The following is a 26,781-nucleotide window of genomic DNA, read 5'->3' as shown; positions in this document are numbered from 1 at the left end:
TAGCTAGAAGAGAAAGCAGGACTAATTTATGTGATATTCAGAAATCAACCCCAAATGATGAGCTGTATTTTGTAGCCAGGCAGCCTTGTTTACCTTGCCCCTGCAAACAGAGCGAACGCAGTCTGTCATCTGTCCTGTCTCTAGTCTGAAGGCACGACATCGTTTCAGCTCCTGGTCCCACAGCTTGACTGCTCCTCCTTCCTTTGAACTGTGAAGACATCGGGAAGAGCCATGAGTACAACAGCTGCCACAAAAAGGACAATTCATGGATGAAAGAACTATATTATTTAATGTACTGCACTACAAATGAGGCATTTTAGTATGGTTTAAATTGTTAAAAGATTCTGTCTGCCTGAGCAGTTGATATTAACACGCTGAGCTTCAGAGCCCAGCAAGACAAACTGATTCCAAGTCCTCCCTGTTCTACTTTACAGAACAAGTTGAAAGATGGGTGCTGCTGAGCTTAGTCTGAATGAGCAGCTCTGAGGGAATCTGTCTTGTCAGAAGAACAGTTAAGCAGGCAAACCACCATCTTAATAGTCAGACAGGCAGAGATTTTCAAATTAGAGTTGAGAGAAACAGAAAAGGTATGTATTTTACTTCTGTGAAATAAATGACAGATTATTTTCACTTCCGTGAAAATGTCACTATTTTCACTGCTGTAAAATAACTTACACAGATACAGCAGAAAAACCACACAACTAATAGGTATTAATTATGCAAACACAAAGTATTTCCCTCCCACTTGCAAAAGATCCCCTGGTATTTCAGAATAGAACACATTGAAAAAAAAATGTTTCTAAAAAAAAGATAATGTTTATTGAAACAGGGATAAATCTGGCATCTCTAGTTGAGCTGGGACATGTCTTATCTGTCTTCAATATCCCCTAACAGAAACAAAAAAACAATGTTCCACAATATCGAGCTGCCTGTGTTACAGCTTTGATTACTGAATAATCTTACAAAGAACTTCAGAATGTTTAATCACAATTACTGATTTTTACTATTATTATTATTATTATTAAAAGAACAATAATGAATTATAAATTGATACTCCTTGCAATAATATATTCTTTGCTTCCCACTAGCACTGTTTTGACATATGATTGATCATTATACTCAGCAAGAAGATTTTAACAAAACAAGGCTGGTGAACTGCAATTAAGGCAGAAAAAAGCATACAGTCTTCCTAAATGAAAATTTGTTTTTCATACTGTCAATACTGCATGTTCCCACAGGAGATGAATTCAGGGTTCTTATTGTTATTCAATACTATTTGGTTCAGGTCAAATACCAATGATTAAAAGCCTCTGAAGCTAAGTGGTGGAGAGAACACCCTCCAAATAAAATCACAACAACATTAATAAATAGTAGAAGGAAATATTTCAGGCACAGAAGTAAATAAGTTTTCAGTTCAGTCTGAAAATATAAGTGGCCTGTGTCCTGCCAAATGTGGCACAAATGTGGTCATCAGATGGACTGTATTACAGCTGAAGCATTTTCTGATCACTAGGAAGGCATCAAAAAAATTAAAATGCTTGAGGAGACATTTTGCTTGCAACCCTAGGATCTTGCTGTACAGCAACAAAGAATCTTGCAGTACCTTAGATTTGAGAGAAGACAGCTTGCCTCTGCCATCATAACTAAGCAGTTCTTTCCTTTGAAAGAAGTTATGCATCATATTGCTATAAAAATTATGATTCATATATTCAATCCCAACTGTGCAAATCCCTTGGCTTAACAACCTCAGTACATCTTCAGTGAAAGAAGTAACCCACAAGGACTAGGTAACTTTTTGGTGCTTAAAGCTAAATGGGTGTTGAAGCTAGAAAATCAATAAGAAAATCTAGAAAATCTAACCATTCTATGATTCTAAATTTCAGACTAAATGCTTTCTCTTATAATAAATGGGGGAAATAGCTAGTTGAAGCTCATATGGGATTACCTCCACTTTGGATGTGGATGACTGCTGTTTTCTTAATACTTATCAGGAATCTGAAAGGGACTACTCTTCTACCTTTAATGCCCCAAACAGTGTCAATGGGATGAATCCAAACCACTTTTAAAGAGAAAATATGCATGCAGAAAAACAAGAATAAAGAAGACTCACGGCCTTTCTTTGCCTCCTGTAACAATCAAGCCATCCCTTAGCGTGGTGTACATGGTGAACACAGGCCCGTTGTGAGCCTTGGCCACAATTCGTATCAACACATGATCCTTCCAAACACAAACATCTCCACTGATAGTACCTGTAAATGTCAAGTTATTCTGAAAAGGGGAAAAACATACTCATCATCTGATTCTGAGTAAGGTAGGAAGAAAAACATTCAGAAATAAACACCATTTGCATTTAGAGGCTAAATTGCTTTTGTTTGCTGCTGCAGAAGAGGAAACTGTGGAGCTGAACAAGCTTCTTCTGAGACAAAATCAAGAAGAGAGCTCCCAGAGCTGCTCCCTACAGAAATATGGAAAACACCCAAGGTTTGGCTTTATTCACTTTGCACAGCCTTTCACAAAACCCCTGGAAGTTCTGCATCCTCAAGCCTCACACCAAACTTCAGGCCACACAGCATACAGCCTGATTCTCACACTAAGAACCTGTCTCTTCCTAAGAAAGTTTACAGCGGTTTCCCAAACCCCTGACTAATGCCTGGGTTGGGCATCAATAACAGTTAGCATTTGGAAAATATCTTAGTGTTTTGTAAGACCTTCATATAAATCAGAGAGACACCACTGTGTAAAAGAAATACTGTAGCAAAAAAAGGCAACCACAGCCCAGTTAGAGTTTCAAAAATCAAAATTAGCATAACTTCACTCTGGACCAAACAGTCAGATGGTCAAACAGGACAGAAATACAGACAATCAAAGCAGAGGACCACTTCACAAAAGGAATCTGTGCCTTTCTGCCCAGCTGAAGATATGAGTACTGCTCATGCAGAGCAACTCCAGACCCAGCAGTGCTGTGGAACTTAGCAAGATGGCCTGCACATGTCCAAAAACCACCAAAGCAAAAGAAACCCCTAATGCAGTTGCCTTACAGCATCTGACATTAATGAATGCTCCAGGACAGCACTGCTCTCTGATCACCTATGAGCAGTAGCACATACAAATGACAAAACCATCACTTTCAGGTGGGCATAAAATCAGCCTCATTTCTACTGTTTGGTTCTTGCACTCTAGGCTCAGTTTTGTTTTGGACTAAACAACAGTTAAAGCAGTTTGTTATCAGTTCAAGGCATCTATGTTTTTTTTCCAGAAAACATACAAACCCATAGTCTTTTCTACTATAAAGAAAGCTGGTACTAGTTCTAACTAGCAGGTAAGTATTAGTAATGTTAAACTGAGTTTAGTAAAATAATTTATACACTCATTAACCACATTATAAAAGTCTCACTGAACTGAATAAAGGCAGAAGGGTAAAAAAAGTTTTGTTTCATGCATTTTCAGGAGGTTTGTTGAAATACGTACCGCTCCAAAAGCTACAGACAGCATCGTCTGCATGCGGGCATCTTCTATGGAGCTCAGCAGCCCTTTTTTACTGAGGAGAGCTCTTCCAGCCAGTGTCCAGAACCTTACATGTTTTACTCCCACAGAAACAAACTGTGTATCTGAATCTGGCCTGAATTCTGCTACAAATATACGCTGGTTATGACCAGCTCGGCTGGCAATTTTGGCACCTGGCAGAAAGAAAATGGACATTTTGACTTTGCTGAGAAAAAGACATATTTCTGGTTAAAAATATTAAAATAATTTTGACCCATATGAAGATTCCTCAGTTGGAATCCTTAGCTGCCATTCTGAATGAGCATCAACCCTTAAGATGAACACAGGCATGTTCTGACCACACATCCTTCATCCTACCTAAGATTGTATAGGATGGACATTGCATCCATCCCCACAGGATCTCAGACAAGCTATGAAAGATCATTTGTTATTAACTTAATAGCTGATATTTAAAATTCTGAGAGTCACTAGTTATCAACAGCAATCCCCAAAGAGAGAGGAAGTAAACCTCTAAGACTAGAGAATCAGGTCCATAATCTGGGCATGGCTTTGTCAGGCAGAAAGGAGACAAGGAAAGGAGCTCAAATCTCTTTAGCCTAAATCAGAAATACAGATCAAAGCTGATCTGAAAACATGAAGCATAGCTTAGGGCAACAATTATATAAGATGCATAGAGGAGTTATCCTGGCACCCTATTTCTGCAATTTGCAACTTTTGGGAGTAATTTCAGGAGTATGACAACCTAGTCAGTAATCATACTTTAGAGAAGAATAAATAGTAATAATAATAATAATAATCATAATCATAATCATAATGATGATGACAGTTTTTAAGAAAAGAAATCCCTACATTATTCTTACTGGAAATCAGTGAACTATCTTGACCTTTACACAATAGTTTCAAAGGAGATATATTCAGCAGTCACTAGAATGGGTAAACACATCTATTTTAGATCTCGTTGTACAGAGCATAGTGCACAGCATTTATTTAATAATTTTTAATCGGCTGATGCTTTAAAGTTACACTTGCTCTTGACTCAAGCCAACATATCTCTAACAATGTAAACACCCTCTGCAAAACCAGTCTCTTTCCTACCTTCCTGCCACTTCCAAATGGTAATGGTGTGTTCAGGATCCAGCCCTACGGACAGCAGCAGTTTGCCAGTGGCACTGAAACTGACGGAGCAAACGCCCTTGGAATGGTAGCACCGCAGCACCGACAGCGTCTGCTTGTTCATTGCATCCCACACGTGAATAGAAGGAGCTGTAGCTACACAAATGGAAAAACATGCCATTAGTAGTCATTTTGAAAATGTGTAATGATTTCCTTATTGAAGCAGTTAATGCTTTTTTATAAGACAAAATTGCTGTGATCAGATAGGGGAAAATAAAGGAAAGAAAAGAGATTTTGGCCTCCATTTGGAAAACAATTTATGACAAACAGGATCATTAGGTAGGATGAACAAGCTGGCCACATTACATTACCAGAGGTGTTAATTTGTTACTTAACTTGCTATGGGACCCGTGTAGCACAGCAGAAGTTCTAAAAGCAAGAGCTGTCCTCTCCTGTTTTGCTCTTATTAAAACATAGAGCAGCATGCTAACTCAAAACCTTCATAAATAAAGCTGCTCATCAAGAATGTAACCTCTCCATGGGGCTTTTGGACAACTGATGGCTACAGAGAAATCAGTTTACAGTGCAGGGCCAAAATCTCCTTTCTACAAAATGGCCACCTGTCTGAAAGGCTTGTCCTCTTAGGAGAGCATGAGCCGAATTGTCAGCTTGCTTACCGACATAGAACTACGGTATTGCGTCTGCATTGTTTAGACTGCGAGCTCTCTGCAGGAAAAAATGTCTTTCCATGCTACTAATGTATGTGATTATCTCTAACATGATGACAGCTGTTTTTTCCCCAAATGCAATGCCTGCTCAAAAGATCTTGCCATCCATATGTAGTTTACAATCTCTGAGCAGCATCTAAGGCATTTCCAGCACAGTAAGATTCTCAAAATTCTTCACTTCTGATCTCTAATAAATTTGACTGCAGAGTCCTAAGGTCACTGGCTTTTGTCACAGATCCAGACTCACACAAACTAAATTCTCTTTCAGGTTCATGCTTCATGTTTCTCATAGATAAATCTAGGCCCTCAAAGGCATGCATGTGATGGGAAACAGTAGGCACAGGGACTTAGGCAAAATTTCAGCCACATGAAACTCAGTTTTTGAGCACAATTCCACAGCTTTTCTGAAACAGTCTTTAGAACATACTTCCTCATTTCTTTTATTTCCCAATTGAATTTCTTCTCATGTCAGCAACAAGATGTTAGCATTACCTTTTGAGAGGTACCACAGCAGGATCATTTAATGGCTATGCCATTAAAACAGAAAGAGCAGGAGTTGACAGCAACTAGCACTTCCCAAGAATTGTCAGCAAACTCTTTGCTGTTCTTATGGGAAACTGAGGGAAGGGAAAGTTTTATTATGGCTCTGAACTGTTTTTCACTCTTCAACCCTCCTCTTGGTAAAGACCTGCATTACCCTTGAATAGTACACGTGCTCTATAACCTTGGCCAAAAGTTTTCTTTTGGATGGCAAACAGAATCTCTCCCCTAGTTTTCCTGAATAAGAACTGACAAAATCATTCAGAGCAAGATCTGCAAGACAGAGAACATGAACTCTGAGGTCTTCCATGTGATGGAGTCCTTCTGAAAGTCTCTGTCCTGAAACTGAATCCTGCCTGTATACTCAACACTTTCACAAGAGAGATGTTCTAAGCCATCATCTCCTTCTAGGAGCAGTTAGATAAAACTAGCATGGGCTGGCAGGACAGAAAAAATCTTTACTAAGGTGGACCAAATCTACACCAAATCATTAGGAAACTTGAATTGCCATTCCAGCCTAGTACAAACATTACTGCTACCAGAACACCTGCGTCACTGTAGAAGACTGAAAATCTGAACTAGAAAAGCAAAAATTGTTGGCAAGGATGCCAAAAGCCAACAATAAATTTAAAGTATAACTATTCAACTTTCTAATGAAAGCAGGCAGCAGCTTGGATTCCAGACTAATGGTTCCAGAAAGAAAAAAAAATTCAAGAGTGCTCGTTTCAGGCAGCATCAACAGAATTTAGTAATATACACAAGCTCAAACTGAAGTTGCAGTAGGAAGAAGGCCCGTGACACAGGGAAAGTGTCCAGCCACCCTATACAGTACTATAGATGTTCTTTCATATAAATATCCATATCATCATTGCTTTTTTAAAATACAGGCTAGAAGTGTGGGAAAAGGTACCTATACTCTTCCTGCCATCCTTAGAGCAAGCACCATTTGCCATATTTAAGAGAAGTCAACACACATTAAAGATGTCAATGTACATTTGTTCTTACAGAACAAGCTTTAGATCCACATGAAGATTATTACACTTTCTATTACACATGACCACATTTATGCATCTCTGAAGATTCTTCACAAGACAATTATGGCTACTCAACAATGAACTCATTCGCACATGATGGTGATGAGTTTTGCAATTACAGTTGAAAAAAAAACATATTAATAAAAAATATCTCAGTCAAGACCGTCAAAATGTCAAAGACCCAAAATGATAGAGGAAAAATTAAACTGACATCATAAAAAGCATTTTGGATCAATGGTAATAACTGCATGACAATTGTACATAAATGTGAAAGGTGATTTGTTTTTCACTCAGTCACCTAGGCCTCCTCAGTAGAATTTACTTTAGAAATGCATGTTTAAAATTACACTCAATTGAAGGACTAAACCAAATGTTGTCAGCCCCAATATGCCTACAAAACTGGCAAGCATACCCAGGAACGCTACAGCAGCAGTATGTATTAGAACTCACTAATCACTAAGCAGCACAAAGGGAATATGCTTCAACAAGAGTAGCTTTTAAGTGTGTTCTAACATTTTTAATTTTTCTATATTTACAGTATGCTGAGCTGTTTTGACTTCTATTCAGTGCTGACAGATACACGGGGTTTAATAAACTAAAAATGAATTCACATCACTTATGCCTCTATAAAGCTGCAGATGGCTACCAGATAGACTAACTATACCTGAAGATGTTAAAATTTTGTTTCCCTTACCTGACATATCTGCTGAGTCTCCTGTAATGGAAAAGCAGCAGAAAAATAATTAGATCAGAAATAAGATAAGTGCTAAAGAAAATATATGCCACATTCAGTGTAATTTCTTAACACACACCTTGATGTCATCTTTTTGCATTGCAGCAGCACCAGTACTGCTGTTAAAGATGAGTAATTACTGATAAAAGGAGGTCACATCAGAAATAAATCATAGATTGAATATATTGAATATATTGAATATCTTTTGATTTCTATTTCAAGCTACAACACAAAAATCTAGTTTTGGTGTATGTTAGGTCGCTCTCAGCCAAAATAAATGAAAAACATATTTTTTCATGTCATTGATATTTTTAAAAAATAAGTCAGAAAAAATGTTAAGAAGTAGTATGTGAGTACCTGAAGATTCAATAAATCTTTTTAAATCATGATGGTGACAAAATTTGTGCCAACCATATGAGTAGGAAAAGTAGCAGCAGTTCTTTATAGAGTATATACACTCCTCAACATCCCTTCAAAATCAGAAAATAAGTGCTGTTTTAAGATATCTCACTTCCAGCTTATTTTTAATTTTCTGCTTAAAAGTATATGTCATTTCTAAGTGTCATCTGCCTCTGATTGTTATGCCTTAATCCACATTACAAAACAGTTAATAATTGCCCTACTGCTAATTGATGTAGAAATGATTATGAAAATTAAAAAAGGATTAAGTCCTGTATTTTGTCTCGGGTAAGATGATCACTGTAGAAGAAAAATTTTCACATTCCTCCACTACAGAAAGGCTAACAGGGACAGATTAAGAAATATGATGAAAAAGCAAATTCTTAAAGGCAATAAAAGGTTTGTAATTCTGCAAATGTTCAAACCATAGACAAATATCTGCTGATGATTTTTTCCATTTAAATAATCTCCATTAAAAATTTGTTTTAAATCATGTGAGGCAAGAAACTCACCAGGAAAGAAAGCTATTTTAGCTAAGAGGCTACTATTATCAATGAATCAATTTTAATGAGACAGGCACCTAAAAATCCAAAAGACACAGGAAAGCAGGTAATAAACTCTGCAGAACTGATTTTATTTATATAAAACTTCTAAAACAAACCAAAGGAAATAAAAAGTTATTTTGGCTGAAATCAAATAAGGGGGTTTTTTTGTATTCTATGCCCTGAAGAAAATAATGTGGGTTTGAATCTGCTGAGAACCAATGGAAGATATGAAAACTACAACCAGATTGTAGGGCTACAAAAATCACTTCTACAAAATCTAGAAACAGCAATTTCTACCAGCTATGCCAATGCAAAATGTGGGAGGTTTTTTCTTTTTTTTTTTTAATAACCTGATTAGTTCATAGACCTTTATGCCACTATGAAATATATATACATTTTCCGTCTATATCTCAGTTTATCTGTAGGGAACCCCATTAGGGTTTTGGTTCTGCCTTTAAGATTACAACTATAGCATATCCAACCACCAAGTAGGTATTATAAAACTATCTGATGAGGTAAAACCTAACAAGACTGACATGTATTTTAAGAAATGAAGGTTAGCTCTATTCAGCTTCTTTGGAAGGGCAGTGATTCTTCAGAAGGTCTAACACAATAGTTCAATATCAGTCTAACACTGATAGTTCAATACAACCAGACTAATTTAATGGGGCTTAAGATTTCTGAAAAAATAGTTTTGATAATACTCCAAGCAAAAGATAAGTTTAATCTTTCATGCCTCAATATTTTTTGTCAACTTTATTCAATTACACTCAAAGGAACATATAAAGAGGACAGGTAACTGAGTAACACTCATACAAACGGAGATAGCATAATCAAATATTTTATGATTTATCATGAATTTACAAGGTCCTGATTGCATGCTGTTAATTCTTTTTACAAAAATACAAACATACCTACTTGGCCAGTTGCCACTATGTTGGTAAACTTGGGGTGCTGATTCACAGTGAGGCACAAAATATCATCATTGTGTTCCTGGTAAAATGACTGAGAGCCTAAAAATAAGAAAAAAATAAATCAAACCCTAGTTCAACTTTAATTAAAACATTTATACACACATAGACGTGGCCAATGTTTGAGAATTTCATAGTATTTGTTAGAAAACAGCATTATGGTCATGTTGCATTTTGAAGCTTAAGACCAGAAAAAAGAAACTCCACATTATTTATCTGAACTTCAACACACAGCCTTCAGTAACTCCAGACATTTCCCTCAAGTTTTCCACATGAAGTTGCTTAACTATCTCCAAATGGCATTGTGTACTTTTTTAAAGGTCCAAGTTATCTAAACTAACTGGGTTATTGTGAAAGAATATACATGATGCAGATGACTGAAAAGTAAACCAAATCAAAATGTTAACTTGTTCTTAGAAAAAAAAAAATTACAATTATTCATTACATTACAGAATTAATTACAATTCTGTAATGTAAATAACAATTACATTGTTATTTCATTACATTGTTATTTAATTGTAATTACAATTCTGTAATGTAAATAACAATTACATTGTTCAGCTCTTTTCGTTTCCGTGATCATTTCAACACGCAAATTTCAGAAAGTTAATACCAAAAAAACCAAATCTTCACTTCCTTAAAGCTCAGCCTCCAGGACCATTTCAGTACACTTGTTTGTTTATACAGCTATTATGAATATTCTCTACAGACTGAAATTTTAGGAACAAATAATATTTTTTTCACATACTTTTACAATACTTAAAGGATATTAATTACTTTATAAACTGTAACTCCATGAGTGTGAAGAAACCTTTTCCCTCCAGTGGGTTTTCTCCTACCTGTTGCCACATTATACAAGATGCCAACAGATGCAGTGTGATAAATTACATCAGCACCATCATTCAAATAGTGCACGTTGTTTCTGCAGTCCTTGCCTCGGTACCCAAATACCAGCTCCAAAATTAGGTCCTAAAAAAGATATTCACATCAGTAGATTTACCAAACCTTAAAGCAGTTATGACTTTCTTAAAGCAGCTATGAATTTCACATTCTTCTGTAGGATTTAATTTTTTTAATTATCTCCTTATGAAGTAAGTGACACTCAAGGCAACAGAAACTGGGCTGGTGCCTTCCCTGTCAGTTTACAGAGCTGCTCATTCCTGTCACACCCAGCTGTGTCACCCTTTTCACCTCTCAGGGGGATGCTGCACAATGTGCATAGAGTACACACAGACATATATATAGATACACTGAAAGAGATACTCATACACATAAATAAAATGAACATAAATAAATAAAATGCAGTGAAGAATAAAGTTCTTTTAATGCAGAAGACACTAAGAAACAAATAATGACAAACACTGGTCCACAATTTAATTCCAGCCAGCATCTAGAAACCCAAATTACAGGTTAAAACTTCTAGAGTGCTGATGTCTAAAAGCTGTTTACTATGCTACAATATTTTGCAGAATCAACAATATTTGGGTTGGTAAAGAATGGTAAATTTTCCAAGGTTAGACGAAATTTTCACTTCAGATTAATCAAAAATTGGTATGTTTATTTGCAATTGCCATGTAATGAAAAAACAGGTGCTGAAGCTAAACTCATCATTAATAGAATTTTTAAAATTATTCTTAAAACTCTTATCATGATGAATTTAAATGGAAGTTTTAAAATAAATTCTAAGAAGATTGGAACTAAAAAATGTTTAGCATTATTAGAAACTATACACCCTTTAACAATCCAGTTATCTATACAAGGAATCCTGCTTTCTACAGCCAGTTCTAAGGTTTCATGATTACTAAGAATTGAGTTATACTCCATTTCATTAGCAAGAAAAAGAAAAATAGTCTTGTTTTTATTCACAAGAAAAAATTTTCTCCCACTTTTTCGACTCTTTACCTACTATTCAGTATTCCCACCTTTGGTATATTTAGAATAAAACAATCATTTAACGTGTTCATAGGTGTGTCAGTTTCTGGCAAAACAAAATCCTAAAGGAAGAAAAGCCCCATTGTTCTTACCTCTATGGGTCTCTTTTTTTTCCCCACGTTATTTGTCTGCAGTTTCTCCGGCTGTGGCAATGCCCTACTAACTGGAGGTCTGAAACAAAGAACTGTGAATAAGAGAAGGCTGTCCGTCACCCATTCCATGCTAACAGCAACCTTCCAACCTGCCAAGGCTTTGGGAAACCTTACAGCCTGTCCTACTCAACTCATGCTCATCTTCATCTTCAAAATAAATACCTCTGTCAAAGGAGAAGGACACAACCTAAAAATCCTTTGTTGAACATGCTAGGTTCTCTAATTTTTCAACAATCCATGGTGTTAATGCAAAATCTTGTTTTAAAATGACTGAGCACTTTTAAAATCTTCTTTGCTTTTTCAAGCTATGTTTTTAAGGTACTTCCATTTTCTCTGCAGCAATTTTACTGAAGAGAGGCTTACCTGATTAATCTAATAATGCCTGTTCCCACATGCCTTCAGCAGACCCCTCAGTTCTCCTATTTTTGTAATAGTTTGTAAAGAACTCCAGATACACCTGCCCATCCACGCCTACATCAACTGAAATGTGATATTGATCAAAGCTTATGTGAAAGAAAACCGAGACCATGCAAATGCAGGAGTAACAGCCACAACCTATGTTCCACTGTTCTGAATAGCCCAGATTTAATTAGGAACTCTCAATTAGATATGTTGAACAAATATTCATAACATCTCTCACATTACATTCAACTGTACCTATACAAAGAAATACAAACAAATAAGCTTTATTTATTGAATATACGCAACTATTCCTAGTAATTTGCAGGAGCATTGATTATTGATTCCATAGATACAGCATTTGTGGCTGTCATAACAGTCCTTTAAGCTTGATCTTTAAGAGGAACAATTCATTTTACAATAAATTCTATGTATAAATTCAGTGATATCCAGATTATTTATCCAGTAGGCAGTGTGATATACTAATATCAAACATGAAGCAACAGGTTGCTTTCATATTCCTTTTTAGTGTGAAGTACTTCTAATTTCATCTCTGCTCTTGAGTGATGACTTTGATTCAAAATAATGACTGTATTTTCTCAGAATGATAGAACATGATTTGTTTGTACACTGTGTCGTTTGAAGGATAGGTGAAAAGCATTTTTTCAGTTATTCAAATAAAATACTGTTTTCTTAGATTTATTTTTTCATTGTTCCTGCCTAACTTTAGAACAAAAAGGACAGGTGAAAAGCATTTTTTCAGTTATTCAAATAAAATACGATTTTCTTGGATTTATTTTTTCATTGTTCCTGCCTAACTTTAGAACAAAAGAGATCACTCCAGAATGCTTCAAAAGACTTTATGTTTTCAATATCTCATTTGTCATGGACAATTCTGCAACAGTCTAATTACTATTCCTCTAGAAATTACCAAAACACATCATAAAAAGCCCTTCTTTCACTTGTCAACCTCATATTTGACACAGGACTCAAACTTCATCTCTTTCCTCTTCTCCTACCCTGGCCCTAATTAACTTCTGTCCCTGAAACACAGAGGGAAAAATGAGTTGGAGGGGAAAAAAATGGAGAAAAATTAAATATAGCAGAAGAATATATTTGAAGTTTGGTGAAAGCAGTAAACACTGAAAGGACATGATTCTTACAGAGGTTTACTTTACTGGAACTGAATATTTCTCTGCTGCTTGGTTCTGAAATGTGGCATTTTTTAAACATTTGCTGTCTGTAAATCCCTTGTGGTAGAAAGGGAGAAGAGATAAAACAATCTCACATTTTACAACTGCTTGAGAAGACCATCTGTACTTAAAGGCTCTACAAATGCAAATAAACACAGGTTGATATCACCCTTAAGTAATCATAAGAGTACATTCATACCTTACCACACAACAGAATAAAGTGAAGGTACATTGGTCAGGAAAACCTGAGAACTTTCACTCAGCTGCATTGTCTCACAAGTCACCTAAACAATTTCTCTAAGTATCTGTCCAGGAAAGGCTAATTCTGTATTGATCCAGAGCAGTGGAACTCTAATGCAAATTACAAGCACATATGGACTCTCTTCCCAATTAAGTTTCAAGATAACAACTTCAGGATTTAAAAACAGGAATGCTGAAGGATATGAGAATACATTTTCCAAGTCATTTTTTGAATGTGTGAGAGCTGAAAATATTTTTAATTTGCTGTGTAATGTGCAGCAAAGTGACTAATGGCATATACAACACAGAGTGGTCATATACCTGTATGCATAACTTGCTGCATGCTCAAAAGCTGTGTGGAAAAGATGGAAAAGAGAGCATGTTCACACATGTTGGGGTGAATTCACATATGGATAGGGTCAGTTTTAGCATGGGGAAAGAGAATTCCAGCCATCTATCATAAGGGAAATTAATACCTCAATATTGGCACTTTATTTTCAAAAATAAAATATATTTGGTATATGTATTTTAATATTTCTTGTTATGAAAACATAAAAATCAAGTACAAGCATTTTGAAGTAGTTTCTGAAACAAAAAATTACCTTGTTCACAGTTTTAGACATAGCTTAAATATTACTACCCATTTTTGCAGGATGTATTTCATCCCATATTTTCCTCATTGTTACTGAGTATCTAAAGTTACTAACAGAACAAGGAATGATTTTCTGTTATAAAAAATTACCACCAATTCTTTTAGTTCTGTGGTAATTTATAACAGTGTGATTTACAATATTTATTTCTGTTTTAAAAATACAAGTATTATTTTGGGCACTATTTGATAGAGCAAATTACAGTAGTTGGTACAAAAGAAAAAAAGTCCCTTCCTGTGTGGAGCACCAAAATTGCACTTCATACTTAGGGGGACTTGCAGAGAACTTAGCAATTGATTTTGCACTACTCTTCAGCATGAAGCATCTTGCTCTGCCCTCCCCAAAAGGTGTTGGGAAGCATAAAGTGCACAGTGAATTTTAAGAGTAAAGAGGACTTCTTTCCATTTACTCTTGGCAAGTTCTTCAAAGTCATTTGTGAAACTTCACACAGGCCTGGTTTCCATTAGAAGATAATGAAGGCTGGTAGTTTTTAAGTACTGCTTCTGGACAAAAAAATTACTTATAATTATTTCATGTGCTCTGTGAGCAGTAAGAGCCATTTTAAACTCACTAATGCAGATACAGGAAATCTGATGCTCAAATAATTCAGTAACATATAAACTTTGGCACATCAGGTGAGACTGTCAAATCATCACATATAAAACAGCTGTCCACTAGGGGGCTGGAAAAAGTGCTAATCTTTGTACTTCTTACTGAAGAATACTACTTGTGAAACACTGGAAAGTGATAGTTCATGGAGTTGGAGTTTTCATGTAGTAAAACAGCATCTAGCTCATTGTATGAAACAGAACTACAGTGCATATATATAAATTTCAGATTTTTCATACAGCAATATTCTGAAGAGTGACAGGTGCATGATATGGCACCCAACATGACAGATGGCTTTTTAAGGAAAATGGAAGGTGGCAGTAAAAGATGGATTAGATAGGAAAATAAAAGCATTACCTGGAACCTCTTTTCAGCAGCAGATGGGAAAGAGAAAAGGATTACTTATACAAGTTTGGCTAAAAGTTAGGTGCCAGTGAATTATTCGTATAGATAATTATTGCTGACTTCCTGGTTTGTATACTCCTTTTTACAAGGGGATGAGTCACTTCATAGACTATATAAATCTATTATTTTTATAAAACTCCCATTCACTTAAAGGGGAATTATGAACGTGTGTTGGCATGAGAATATAATTCTTTGGGATAACTCTACTGTAAATAGAGAAAAAAAGCAGAAGCAGAAAAAAAACCCCTCTGAACTATACCAAGTGTTCAGAGTCAGCAAACACAACACCTGAATAACTCAAAGAAAGGCTGTGCAGGTTTAACTTCCTGAAATAAGCTGATGGATGGCACAGTCAACTCGTTATTAAAGACAGATGTCCAAGTTTAGTCACAAAAATACATTAATTTATACTAAAATAAAATTATCTCAGCTAACCAGAATGAGTGGGGTTCTGAGCACTACTATATGTAGTATTTTTTCATGACTATTTAATTCAGTTTATGTTAATTGAAGATACTTTGCACTAGATAGGTTTCCTCAGTCATGTATGATGGAATACTCCTATTATTTGGCTAGCCAAAACCCCTCATTAATAATTAAAGCATGTGGGCGTGCACAGATTATTTCCTAATATCTGTAGTATGCATGGGCACTTTACATGAGTTTGATTAGCTGGTACACTTCCACTGGTTTGAGAAGCTCTTTTTTAAGAGCCACTAAACAACTTCTCTAGGTGAACACTAGGTAGTTTTTCTCACTTATAAGTTAAGCAAAATAATTTAAGGAATAATTTAGGAAAAAAAAAAATCTTGAAAATTAAGAACACAACATTAACAACTCATCAGCTTACAGACTGATTTTTTCCCATACAGAAAACAATGGATTTTACTGGATGTCTTCTACTTACTTTTAACTTTATTTTTCAGTACAAGACTGATGCACTAGTTATTCATATAGGAAACAGCTAAACCTTTCCCACAATAAAATCCAAATGTAGCTTGAGCAGGCTTTGCAGTCAATAGCATGCAATTCTTCAAATTAAAATACCTCCAGATATTTTTCACAGTAAAACAGTGAAAAATTGTAACTGAAATTCCTGGTTATTTAATTTTGAGATCTCTTGGTACAGCCATTTGTCTGTAAGGTACATTAATCACAGCACTGCCCCTCTCACAACCACAAATAGCCAGCTTCAGGCAGTATAAGAACAGAGTAAGAATGGAGCATTATTCTCCAGAGGCATCTCCCAACCTTCAGTGCTGTGCAATTCAGGGAGTAGCAGAGTCAGAAGCATTTTCAAAATCAACCATGATAGACTTTTTTCTGAGTAATTTACCTAGCACAAAAACATACTAGGAAAGAACTCTTAGTAAAGGATAGAAACAGTTTTCAAATGTGTTTTGTGCTGCTGAGTATCCATAATGTTATTTCACAACCAAATTAGACACACAGCACACATATTTTCACATAAAAATATTACCTATAAACATTATTATTCAGAAATGATAAATAATTCAAATTACCAACCTAAGTGCTGCCTCACAGCAGTGCCATTTTGTATTTTCAGCAGAAGTTAAAATAAGTACTGCAATTTCAATGATATAGCATGGTAATTTCACTGCTAGAGAATACTATATCATTAGCAGAGCTGGCATTTAACACTGCAAGCAAACCTCAGACCAACTGAATCTGAAAGAAACCTGGAGTTCCAGTCATGGAGGCAGCTCAGTCTGCAAGTCTGAAGGGTGGAAGGCTACAAGTCTGAAGGATTTGTTGTGCTGCCATAATTTAACAGCATGTTTTTGCATGTGCACATATTGTAAACAGAGCAGGTGCAGAAGTTCATAGCCCATGCAGGCACCTACAGCAGAGACTGCTGCATGAGCAGGAGCTGGAGCCAGCAGCTCAGACCCTCAAGCAGCACAGGTGCATTGGCAGAATGCTGCAGCCAAGGCAGGAGGGTCCCTGCACCCCTGAACTCCATCAGCTCCAGCAGGGTGCTGCTCACAGAGTGCCATGTGCTCCCTGCACTGCTCCAGCCTGACCTCTAAGGGTGTGCTGCAGGCACCCACAAACACCTGGGCAAGATCTCTGGCCCAGACAGGGAAGTCAAGCTGTTCCTTAGCCCCCCCAAAGTACTGAGGAAAGGAGGATGAGCTTTGATCACCTCCTCCTAGAACACTCCAGTGTTCACTCACGTCAGCTCAGAGTGAGAGCTGCACTTGTGTTTTGTCCCTTAACCCTTTTGTACCTATTAACATGCTACTATTTAATAGTAAAGAGGTAAATCCCTCACTTCTGTTGCAAATTGTAACTACTTTTCCAAGCAGCTGAAGTTATTAAAATCCATTTAGTCCTGGACTTCATGTACATGAACTTACCTTACTACCCCCTGCCTTCATAGGAAGCAAAAATAGAGAGTAATAAAAATAAAATAAAAATTAGGATCTATGACAGTAGACTAAAACATTTCTAAAACATTTACCAATCTTATACAATATTAACATCAGAACAGAAGTCAAAATACATACAGTAACCACAGTCTGGTTTTATTCTTCACAAAAAAAAGTCTTTGAAGCTTTAGGGCCCCAAACTTTTCAACAGTGCAGGTAATGGAATTTTTTCGTTATCTTTTTTTTATTCTGAATCACAATTTAATTACCTTACTACAGAATTAATTCTTAGTAATTTATCTGAAACTGAAAAACACAATTCACTCAGCTTCCAGAAACAGCTTTTGAAAGAAACACAAGAGTCTTACAGTTTCATTAAAAAGAAAAAAAAAATCTTTAATCAAAGCTTTCATGCCATGCACATTATTTCTTTTTGATTTCCACAGCAAGTACAGCTAATTAAAAAAGAGAAAGACCATTTCTCATAAATTGAAGACAGGGAACCACAGCTTTATACACTCTCTCTTACAGCAACACAACTTAAAAACAAAAGATGATATGAAACTCCCACCAAAGTCACAATGCATTTCTCAACAAGGGTATCACAGACCTGCCCAGCTTCACTGTGGAAAGAGGTTTGAGCATTACCACAGAACTCCTCACATTCCTGCAAAACTTCCTACCCTTCCATTTCCCCAGATCCTCACAGCCCCATTGTACCCCTCTGTTTTCCTCACTTCCCCATCTTTAGTATTAGCATTTCCCAAATGCTGTATTAGGAATTCCTCCTTCCTTTTCCCTCACATATACTGTCCACATCAATTTAGTGGACAACAAACAACTTTCAGCTCAGCTGCAGATTCTACAACAGATCATGTTCTAGATGTTATAAATTGTTTCTGTTATTTTGCATCTACTTTATTTTCGGGGTTTATTTTAATCTACTCCCCATCCTATTCTCTTCTAAAGCATACAACAGTGAACCAAGATCTAAAACTAACACTGCCAAGCAACCAACTCTATTTTCCAAGGTGCATTAACAAAAACTGCAGAACCACTGTGGACAGAATTTTTCAAAGAAAACTAGAATTTATGTAGAGACTGAAGCAATGCAAGGAGCAATTAGAGCTGAATTCATTAGAGCAGTTTGTTGGCAGAACCAAAAACCTGAGAGCTGTCCTTCACAAAAACAATTGTACAGGCTCATGCCTATAATGCCATCACTAACTACCAGTCAGTATTTCAGTTTCAGAAAAAACATATTATTAAACACCAGCAAATAACTCAATTATCTCAAGGAACTCCCCAAACATAAAAATATGCATACATAGTTTTTAGTTTTTTGTGCTCTCTGAAAATAAGTATAGCCTAGTGCTTTGGGTCACCTTTCTTTTTTTCTTCAAAGAAGTATTTAGATTCTTTTTATACATATCCTTTTAAGTTAAGAATCATATATTCCACTATAATTTTGTTCTACTATTGTCTTTTCAGGTTGATTTCTTGGCTAGAATTGTAATTTAGTAATTACCTTTCATCTAAGGTTGGCTCCTTTTGTTGCAGATGAGGCTTAATTCCAAACATTGGTCTAATGTTTGTTGATAAGGCTTTGATGGTGTAATTAATTTCATTTTCCCTTGTCACATCACTGTCATAACCTAACAAAACCAGAGGGAAGAGTATCAAACCAAAATAAGGTACAAGAACAACAATTTAATTTTAATTTGTGCAGATTTCAACAATGTATTAGATTACAAAAACAATTATAGCATGGATTATTAGTAACATAAACACACAGTAGAATGAAAGTCACTGGGAATCATGAACATTGTTAATAAAACAAATTCAAAGAAAAAGAATTCCCTACAACATCTTTGTGGAAAAAAAATTATTAATGAGTCAAGGGACTTTAAAAGCTCCATTTCTGCTTGGTTGGCCTTAACTACAACCACTAACAAAGAACCTCACTACCTGGCACCTGCTCTTAAAACCTGTAAGATTCAGTGCCTGGTTGTTCTCAATTTCAGGATCCATCCACTACCATGAAATCTATAGGGCTGCCCAAGGTTCCTACACAATGCTTAGGGCCAGCAAGGCACATCAAGATGTTGTTTACTATAGTAAAATAAACATGTTGGAAAAGCTAAGCTGTGACATGGCTGTTATTTACTCTCTATTATTTTGTTTTTTCAAAGATCAAAACTACCAATGCCAACAATGTGATGGTGAATACTTCTTAACTCTAACTGAAATGAATAGGACCTGACCTAGAGAAACTTCTGTGGATAAAGATGTCAATGTCTTTTCTTGTAAATCTTCACACACCTCACTCTCTTTTAGAATACTTTTGAACCCACAGCTTAAAAGGGTTCTGTGTAAAGCAGCAGAGCCTTGGGGAGATTATAGGGCTAAGATGTTCTAACAAGTCTCAAGAAGAGGCTGAACAGAAAGTCTGAAGATTGCAATTTTTGACTAAGAAAGTTAAAGGCTGACATCCTCCTACGGGCAATTAAATTACTTCGTATATTCTTCAGTACTTTTAAGAAGAAATACAGTGATTAAAATTCTTTTCCAATGAATGTTTAATATGTCTTTAATATTTAATGTATTTCTTTGGTCATTTAGCATGTTTTAATGACAGCTGAAGTTAATTTATTACACAGAACTATTTAACGAGTAGCAGTGATAGTTTAAAAATTCTTGAACACTGAGGAATTGACAAGGAGGAGAAAATACACTTGGGAGAAAACAAGTCTGGAGGCCATAAACCCTTGGAATTATAACATGAAAAAGAAAACATAAGTATGGAAAGACCAGCAGAAGTTAATGCTAGAAAATAGAATTAACACTTTATAACTACTGATATTGTGACCTTGAAATAGGTACATAAACATCAGTCTACTTCAGTGTCCTACGCTTCCATGTTAAGGAAGCAGATGCTACAACATCAAGATAACTATGATCTCACATTATACAGATTTCAAGAATTAGTGACCAAATTCCAACTGTGATGATTTTAAACATAGATTTTTGGGTAGCTATGTATAATTGATACTTAATATTTTTCATTTAGAAGATATCAAGAGTCTCTTTATGTACTCTGACTCAAAGCAGTAACTCAAACACTTCATTATCATTTTCTCCACAGCAGTTTATCAGTCCTTTCCCCAAAACCAAATTTTATTTAACATTTTTGAAGAGTATTTGCTACTTAAGATAGAAACAATCCATAAATTATTTCTAAATTTTCAGTTTTCCATTAATAAAGTCTTCTTGCAATAGCATAATTCAGTTACTTGTATGAATTCTTACTGACCTCCATCTTCTTCAGAATCTAGATCAGACTCCTCACTGTCACACTGCCTGCTGTCCCGATGTCCTTCCATCTCATAAGTCCACAGCATCAGGGAGGTGTCAGCTCCCCCAACAGTGACCAACAAACTGTCATCGTAGGTCCAACGCACATTTGTCACGTGGGTGCTGTGAGCAACATACCTCTTAAATTTTCCAAACTTTCCCTGACAAGGAGAAAAAGAAGGCAAAGATCAAATTTACCCAGTCTGCTAGACAAAACTGAAATTGCCAGCACAATGACATCACCTAACTTCTTTACAGTTCATGCTTCAGCTGTTATGTATTTCATATGATTTTAACACACGATTTGCCAAGTGTGCCTCCTATAGCCACTTCATTACATGTTAACTTTATCTTCATATCAAGCATGAAAGAGTTAGTCTATAAACAGATTCCAGCAATAAACACTGGATCATTTTTTCTAAGAGAGACAATAATCTAACTGAGTTGGAATAAAATTCACATAGAATATTTTGAGTCAGTACTTGTGCACTGTTACCATCCTCAGCATGGTAACATGTCAAAATTGAAGACATTTACCACCAAACATATAGGAAAACTAGAGGTACTTGAAGAGCAGTAAAAATACATTCTTCTGGAATGGCTTTTCTATGATGTGTGATTAAATACTATTAAAGGTCTTCATCTTAGAAAAAAATTACTAATATTGGACAGAGTCAAGGTCCTTAAAATCAAGAATGCAATGTAGGTGAAAAATACAAGTTCCTTGTCTTCCAAAGCATTCTCATTCTTAAAGTTGTTCCTATTCATTTGCCACAGTCAGCAGCAGGACACTGCATGAGATGGCTCTACAGTCTGACCTGGAATGATCATTCTTACACATTGGAAGTTTAATGCAGTGCAAACTGCAATGTAATACTAAATGCTTTCTTTGATCAAAATGAGAACAATATAAAAGCATTACTTTCTTCTGAGTGACGAATTTTCACAGTTTTGAAAAGGCAGATTTGTTAATAAATACTTTCCATAAACAGCTGAAAAATACTTACTTTAGCAGGGTATCGAAACAGTTTCACAAATCCAAAATCATCTCCTGTGGCTAATACTTTACTATCACTAGTGAGGCATGAAGCAGTTACATCTGTGACTTCACCAATTATTGGCCAGATCCCTTCACAGCAAGAGCCCAAAACACTTGTCCATGATGCCCAGCCAATCTTTTCCACCTACAAAACCAACACATTTGAGACAGAGAATATTTCTTTGGCATTTTTCTTCCATATCCAATTTCAAGAACAATTCCTTGCACTGAAAGATATTTCACATCTAAAAGATATATTTTAATATATTAATCATTTATTTTATTACCATCCAGAATTTCATTTGAGACCTGTAATTTTACCTCTATGAACTTTCAATTCCAAAACTTAAAGAAGTATTTTGAAAATTTTTACCTTAGCTGCCCTTTCAGGCTAAAGGAAAGAAATTATGTTTTCCAACACTGCCTTTCAATACCATGGAAAATATAATTTGGAAATTATACATTTTTGCTCTCTGCCCTATGACAATGCTCTCTATCTGAGAAAACAAAAGAAGTACAATATACTACTCTTGCCTATATGTATTATGTAAACTGTATTTCATTGTTCTATAAAGACAAGCATGAGGTTTTCCACAGCAAGGTTAGGGTTAAGTAATCTGCAATAGGTTTCATAGGTGTTCAGGCACCAGAAGAGGCACACAGAAGACTAGTGAGATTTTCATTATTAAATCAGCCAAATTTCTGTTTCTTAATAGAAGAGAAAAATGTGAAATCCTCTACATTTTATATTATTTTAAAAGTTTAAAATTACAGTTTTGTACATCATTCCCTCTTATGGCTGCATCATAACTCTAATTTGAAAGCAAGTTAAGAAGGCAGTACAGTTCCTCACCTCCAAACTCGGGATAGTCTGTTTTTTCCCCCGAGGGGCTTCAAAAAACAGCTGCTCTTTAGCACCAGTGTTGACTTGCAAAAGTTTTCCTATAAAACATATGATATAGATATTGTATGTTAACATAGAAGATTCCATTTTACAGAAGGAAAAAAGAGAGGTTGGTTTGAATTTTTTATTGCTAACAGCATTGCATCAATTATTTGTTTCTATGGGAAAAAACTGCATACATAAATAACGGATCTGGAAGTATGGTCTTACAAAGAAATCTAAGTCCTTTGACCCCTGAAATTCACAACCCTTTCTCCTCTCTTTGAAAATTGTACTAATGCATCACTTTTCTCTCCTTATTATGGCTGTCCCATCAGATGGTAGACAAAATGTACTGGGTGTAATTCAAAGCTTGTTTATGATTACTGGCTGTTGATGCTGTTGGGATGGAGAAGCACAGATGTTGCCTGGCCAGCAGCTGATCCCAAGCAGGTGACTTTACACCTTTATACAACTTCATTTCTGAGGGAAATTCTCACCAATGTTTCTGTCCTCTTCCTTTTCAAAATCCTCACAGGAATCTAACTTACAACACTCCTTCAAAATCAATCAGACTGTTTCAGAAGTTATTATGTAGAGGAATAAGAACATGAACAAATAGATCACCCAATTGCACAGCCTTGCTTTTTAATGAAGCAGGACTAAATTTAGTATTTTCATTTATCATATATTAATAACCTGGAACACAGGAAATCCAGTCTTTCTGCTCTGTGTGACAAGGATGTGTATTCCCGAGCTGTACATCCAACCCCATTGTACAGTGTATTATTAAAGGAGTAGAAACATAGAATCACAGAATGTTTGGGGTTGGATGGGACCTTAGAGACCATCTAGTTCCACCCCCTGCCACTAGACCAGGTTGCTCAGAGACCCATCCAGCCTGGCCCTGACTACCTTCAGGGATGGGGCATCCACAACCTCTCTGAGCAGCCATTTCCAGTGCCTCAGCACACTTACAGTAACGAAGTTTTTCCTAATATCTAATCTAAACATACCCTCCTTCAGCTTAAGGCCCTTCTCCCTTGTTCTAAGTGCCCTTGTGAAGTCAAATGATAAACAGGAAAGATTTTTTAAAAATCCAAACAAACCAATCTATAGAGACAAACCATTTTACTTCAAATTGCACCACTTCTAAATATGTATGTGGCAGTAAAAATCATGGGTTTAATATTTATTCAGATGCTGTGAGAGCATACTCATAAGCTGAAAAATCAAATCTGCCAGTGATACCACAAATCCATACTATACATGCACTTTATTAGTCTATAATGTAATCAGTCTTCCAGTACATGTTTACAATGAATGCTTCTTACCTCTTATGTCCCAGTCCATGTGTGTGATATAGCTGGAGGCTCCCTTGCAGATTCCTACTCTTTTACTGCTCATTACATTGTAAATATCTACAAAGTTGTCACAGGATGCCACAGCTAAGTACTTTCCAGCCCCTAAAACACATCAGTAAACACAAAATATTTTCAAAAAATTTTAGTGCTCTTCGTATTAAACACAAGTAAATTCTAGAATTTAGCCATATGCAACTTTGAAGTCTTTGACATCAGCTTACTAATTTACACATATTCTCTGACAAACTGATTTTCATAACACATAATCAGCATGAAACATAAAACTATGTATCATTACATTTTCAAACAATAAAAACCATTTGCTGAAATTTTAAGTATTTATGGTTCAGACAATTTAATTCAGACAATGATAAGCCTTAGGGAACCAGAAAGTAATGTTGTAGGGGAATTGGTATCAGTATTTGCATCAAATTTCTCCAACAGATGAGTATTTTAATTAAAGTAGGCTATGCATTTTGAGTCCCTAAAATATGAGCTATAATGTTGGGAAAAAAAACCTAGCCTCACTGAGAATGCTAAGGGGGGAAAAATAAGAAAAAAAAAGTTGCAAGATGTTTCTGACACATCAGTTTCAACTATTCTTATTAGATAAGACTAACATCAGTGATGTGCCAAACTTATGCAGGTCATAAAGAGTAATCCTAGGGAGCTGCTGATTATTCACAATTTCAAACTGGCTCCTGTACTCAGGAGGTTACTATAGGCAAACCTATTCCAATAATCTCATCCTTAAACAAGCAACACAGGACTTCACACCTTGGTCTTATTTTTTAAAATGTTAGTATTAGTTTTACTGACCTATTTTTTACATCGAAAAATACTACAAATCTTCACTACTTTTATCTCTTAAATGTGATAAATCTTACTTGAACAACCTTGGTAATAAAATTTTCATTTAAAAAAGAAATCACTCACCAGGAGAAAATCTGATTTCTGAAATAACATCTTTCCTGTGCTGGAAAGAGACCAAATCCTCCAGGGTATCTGCATTAACTATCAAAAAACTTCCATCATTGAGACCAACAGCTAATGCTTTTCCATCAGGAGAAAAGCAGCAACATCTGCCTCCTATGAGAAATAAAGAAATTGCATTCAGATACATTTACAGTGCATTATCCTTCTTTCAGATCTATCTTTCCATTAGTAAAGGAAAGCTATTCTTATCCCAGAAAACTTCCAAGGAAGTTTTCCAGATGCTGCCAACATAATTTCCAAGCTGTGACAGCACACGAACAGGTACACAGGCCCAGAATGTTAGAATTTGCATATTAATTGATATCTATTCTACATTAGAAATACAGATTAATCACTGTTGTCTGTATATTTCTAACTTGATCTCCTTCCTTGTATCTGGTGCTGCTGTTTGTTACGATTTGCTCTGATAAGGAGCTGGAAAAGACCCTCTGGATTCACAGAACTCAGTCATTTGCCCTCACAAACAATAAGACACTAAGTCAGAGAATCCCTCCAAGAAACATGCCAGTGTTGTTTGAAAAACAGTTTAATTTCCAATTTAGGTTTGTGTATGGTCAACCTATATAGATTTATTTTCATGCCAGAATTTTCTGTTAACATACATATTTTCCCCTACTACTTGTTCATCTGAATAAACTGTAGACAGCAATGTTTTACTTAGGTGCCTTCATTACAAGGCTTTGCATTCATTATCCTGTAGTTCCTTCCTCCATTCTCAACTTTTAGTTTAATTGTATTCAGCTGAACACAGATGAGAAATGCACATCAAAAATATCCTGATTTTTGTCTTGTAATTTATATGAATACTGCTCTATATCTTGGGGAAAATACCTCACTATCCCATGTCATTGTCACCCTGCATTCAACAACATCCTGAGCCTTCTGCTCTTTAAAATACTCCTGACCTACACAGACATTTTTCTTACAGTCACTGGATCTGCCTTTTATCATTAACAAGTTTTATTTCAATTCCATTACTCAGTCTGCAGAAGCATAGATCTTTTTCTGTACAGTACACAGGAACTTTTTAAGATTCCCAAAATATCTCAAAATGTGTCTCATCAGCAAATACTCATCAGAGATTTTTTTTTTTGCCAAAAGTACTCTTAAACATGTTAAGAAATAGCAGCTTTAAGACTTGAGCAGAGTTCACCCACTAGAAACTTTCTTGTTTAATCCCTGCTTATGTGAGCTTGTAACTCTTCTACATTTACTTTGTCAATCTAAATAATCTTCAATTAAGCTTCCCATTATGTTTGAATCAAACTGCATTGCTGAATGCCAAACAGATAAAGCCCACTGTATTCTTTTATCTAGCAAAGCATAAATAGAGCTACAAGCTTGTCAGGGCCAGTCTCATCTAATCCTGAAAAAATCACCTTATATGATGTCACTTAAAACAGATTTTCCATCTGTCAAAATAGAATTTATTTATAACCTAAACAACAAGTAAAAATTTCATGATTTCTCTTTACTTGACATTCCAGATCCTTCAAACATTCACAAAGAAAATTACAAACATTTATTCCAAACATTTCTTCCAAAAAATTCTAGATTCAAAGTCTCAAAAAAAGCCTTGGAATATTATAAGCAACATAGCAACAT

General features: G+C 35.7%; 1 protein-coding gene across 7 annotated transcripts in view; it reads right to left on the bottom strand.

The window, feature by feature from the left end:
- EML5 (EMAP like 5) overlaps positions 1-26,781 on the bottom strand; it is a 98,719-nt gene that overhangs the window by 13,241 nt on the left and 58,697 nt on the right. For 3 of the 7 annotated variants that reach the window (XM_071426653.1, XM_071426655.1, XM_071426652.1), the window contains exons 22-35: positions 25,117-25,269; positions 24,151-24,282; positions 22,787-22,875; positions 21,902-22,078; positions 20,854-21,055; positions 19,069-19,195; positions 11,592-11,670; positions 10,407-10,536; positions 9,511-9,609; positions 7,614-7,634; positions 4,600-4,773; positions 3,469-3,677; positions 2,111-2,268; positions 94-208 (exon numbers count right to left, since the gene is read on the bottom strand). In XM_071426653.1, the coding sequence (XP_071282754.1) occupies positions 94-208; positions 2,111-2,268; positions 3,469-3,677; positions 4,600-4,773; positions 7,614-7,634; positions 9,511-9,609; positions 10,407-10,536; positions 11,592-11,670; positions 19,069-19,195; positions 20,854-21,055; positions 21,902-22,078; positions 22,787-22,875; positions 24,151-24,282; positions 25,117-25,269 (1,865 nt within the window). Of the gene's footprint in view, positions 1-93; positions 209-2,110; positions 2,269-3,468; positions 3,678-4,599; positions 4,774-7,613; positions 7,635-9,510; positions 9,610-10,406; positions 10,537-11,591; positions 11,671-15,099; positions 17,544-19,068; positions 19,196-20,853; positions 21,056-21,901; positions 22,079-22,786; positions 22,876-24,150; positions 24,283-25,116; positions 25,270-26,781 lie in introns of those variants that run through there. The other 4 variants (XM_071426654.1, XM_071426656.1, XM_071426657.1 and 1 more) reach the window with 4 other exon arrangements.

The sequence above is a fragment of the Agelaius tricolor genome, unplaced genomic scaffold, assembly GCF_023055355.1.
Source record: "Agelaius tricolor isolate 1412-34295 unplaced genomic scaffold, bAgeTri1.0.p SCAF_5, whole genome shotgun sequence".
NCBI classification, from domain to species: domain Eukaryota; kingdom Metazoa; phylum Chordata; class Aves; order Passeriformes; family Icteridae; genus Agelaius; species Agelaius tricolor.
Note: the sequence above shows the minus strand (reverse complement) of the source record. Positions and strands in the feature narration are given on the sequence as shown.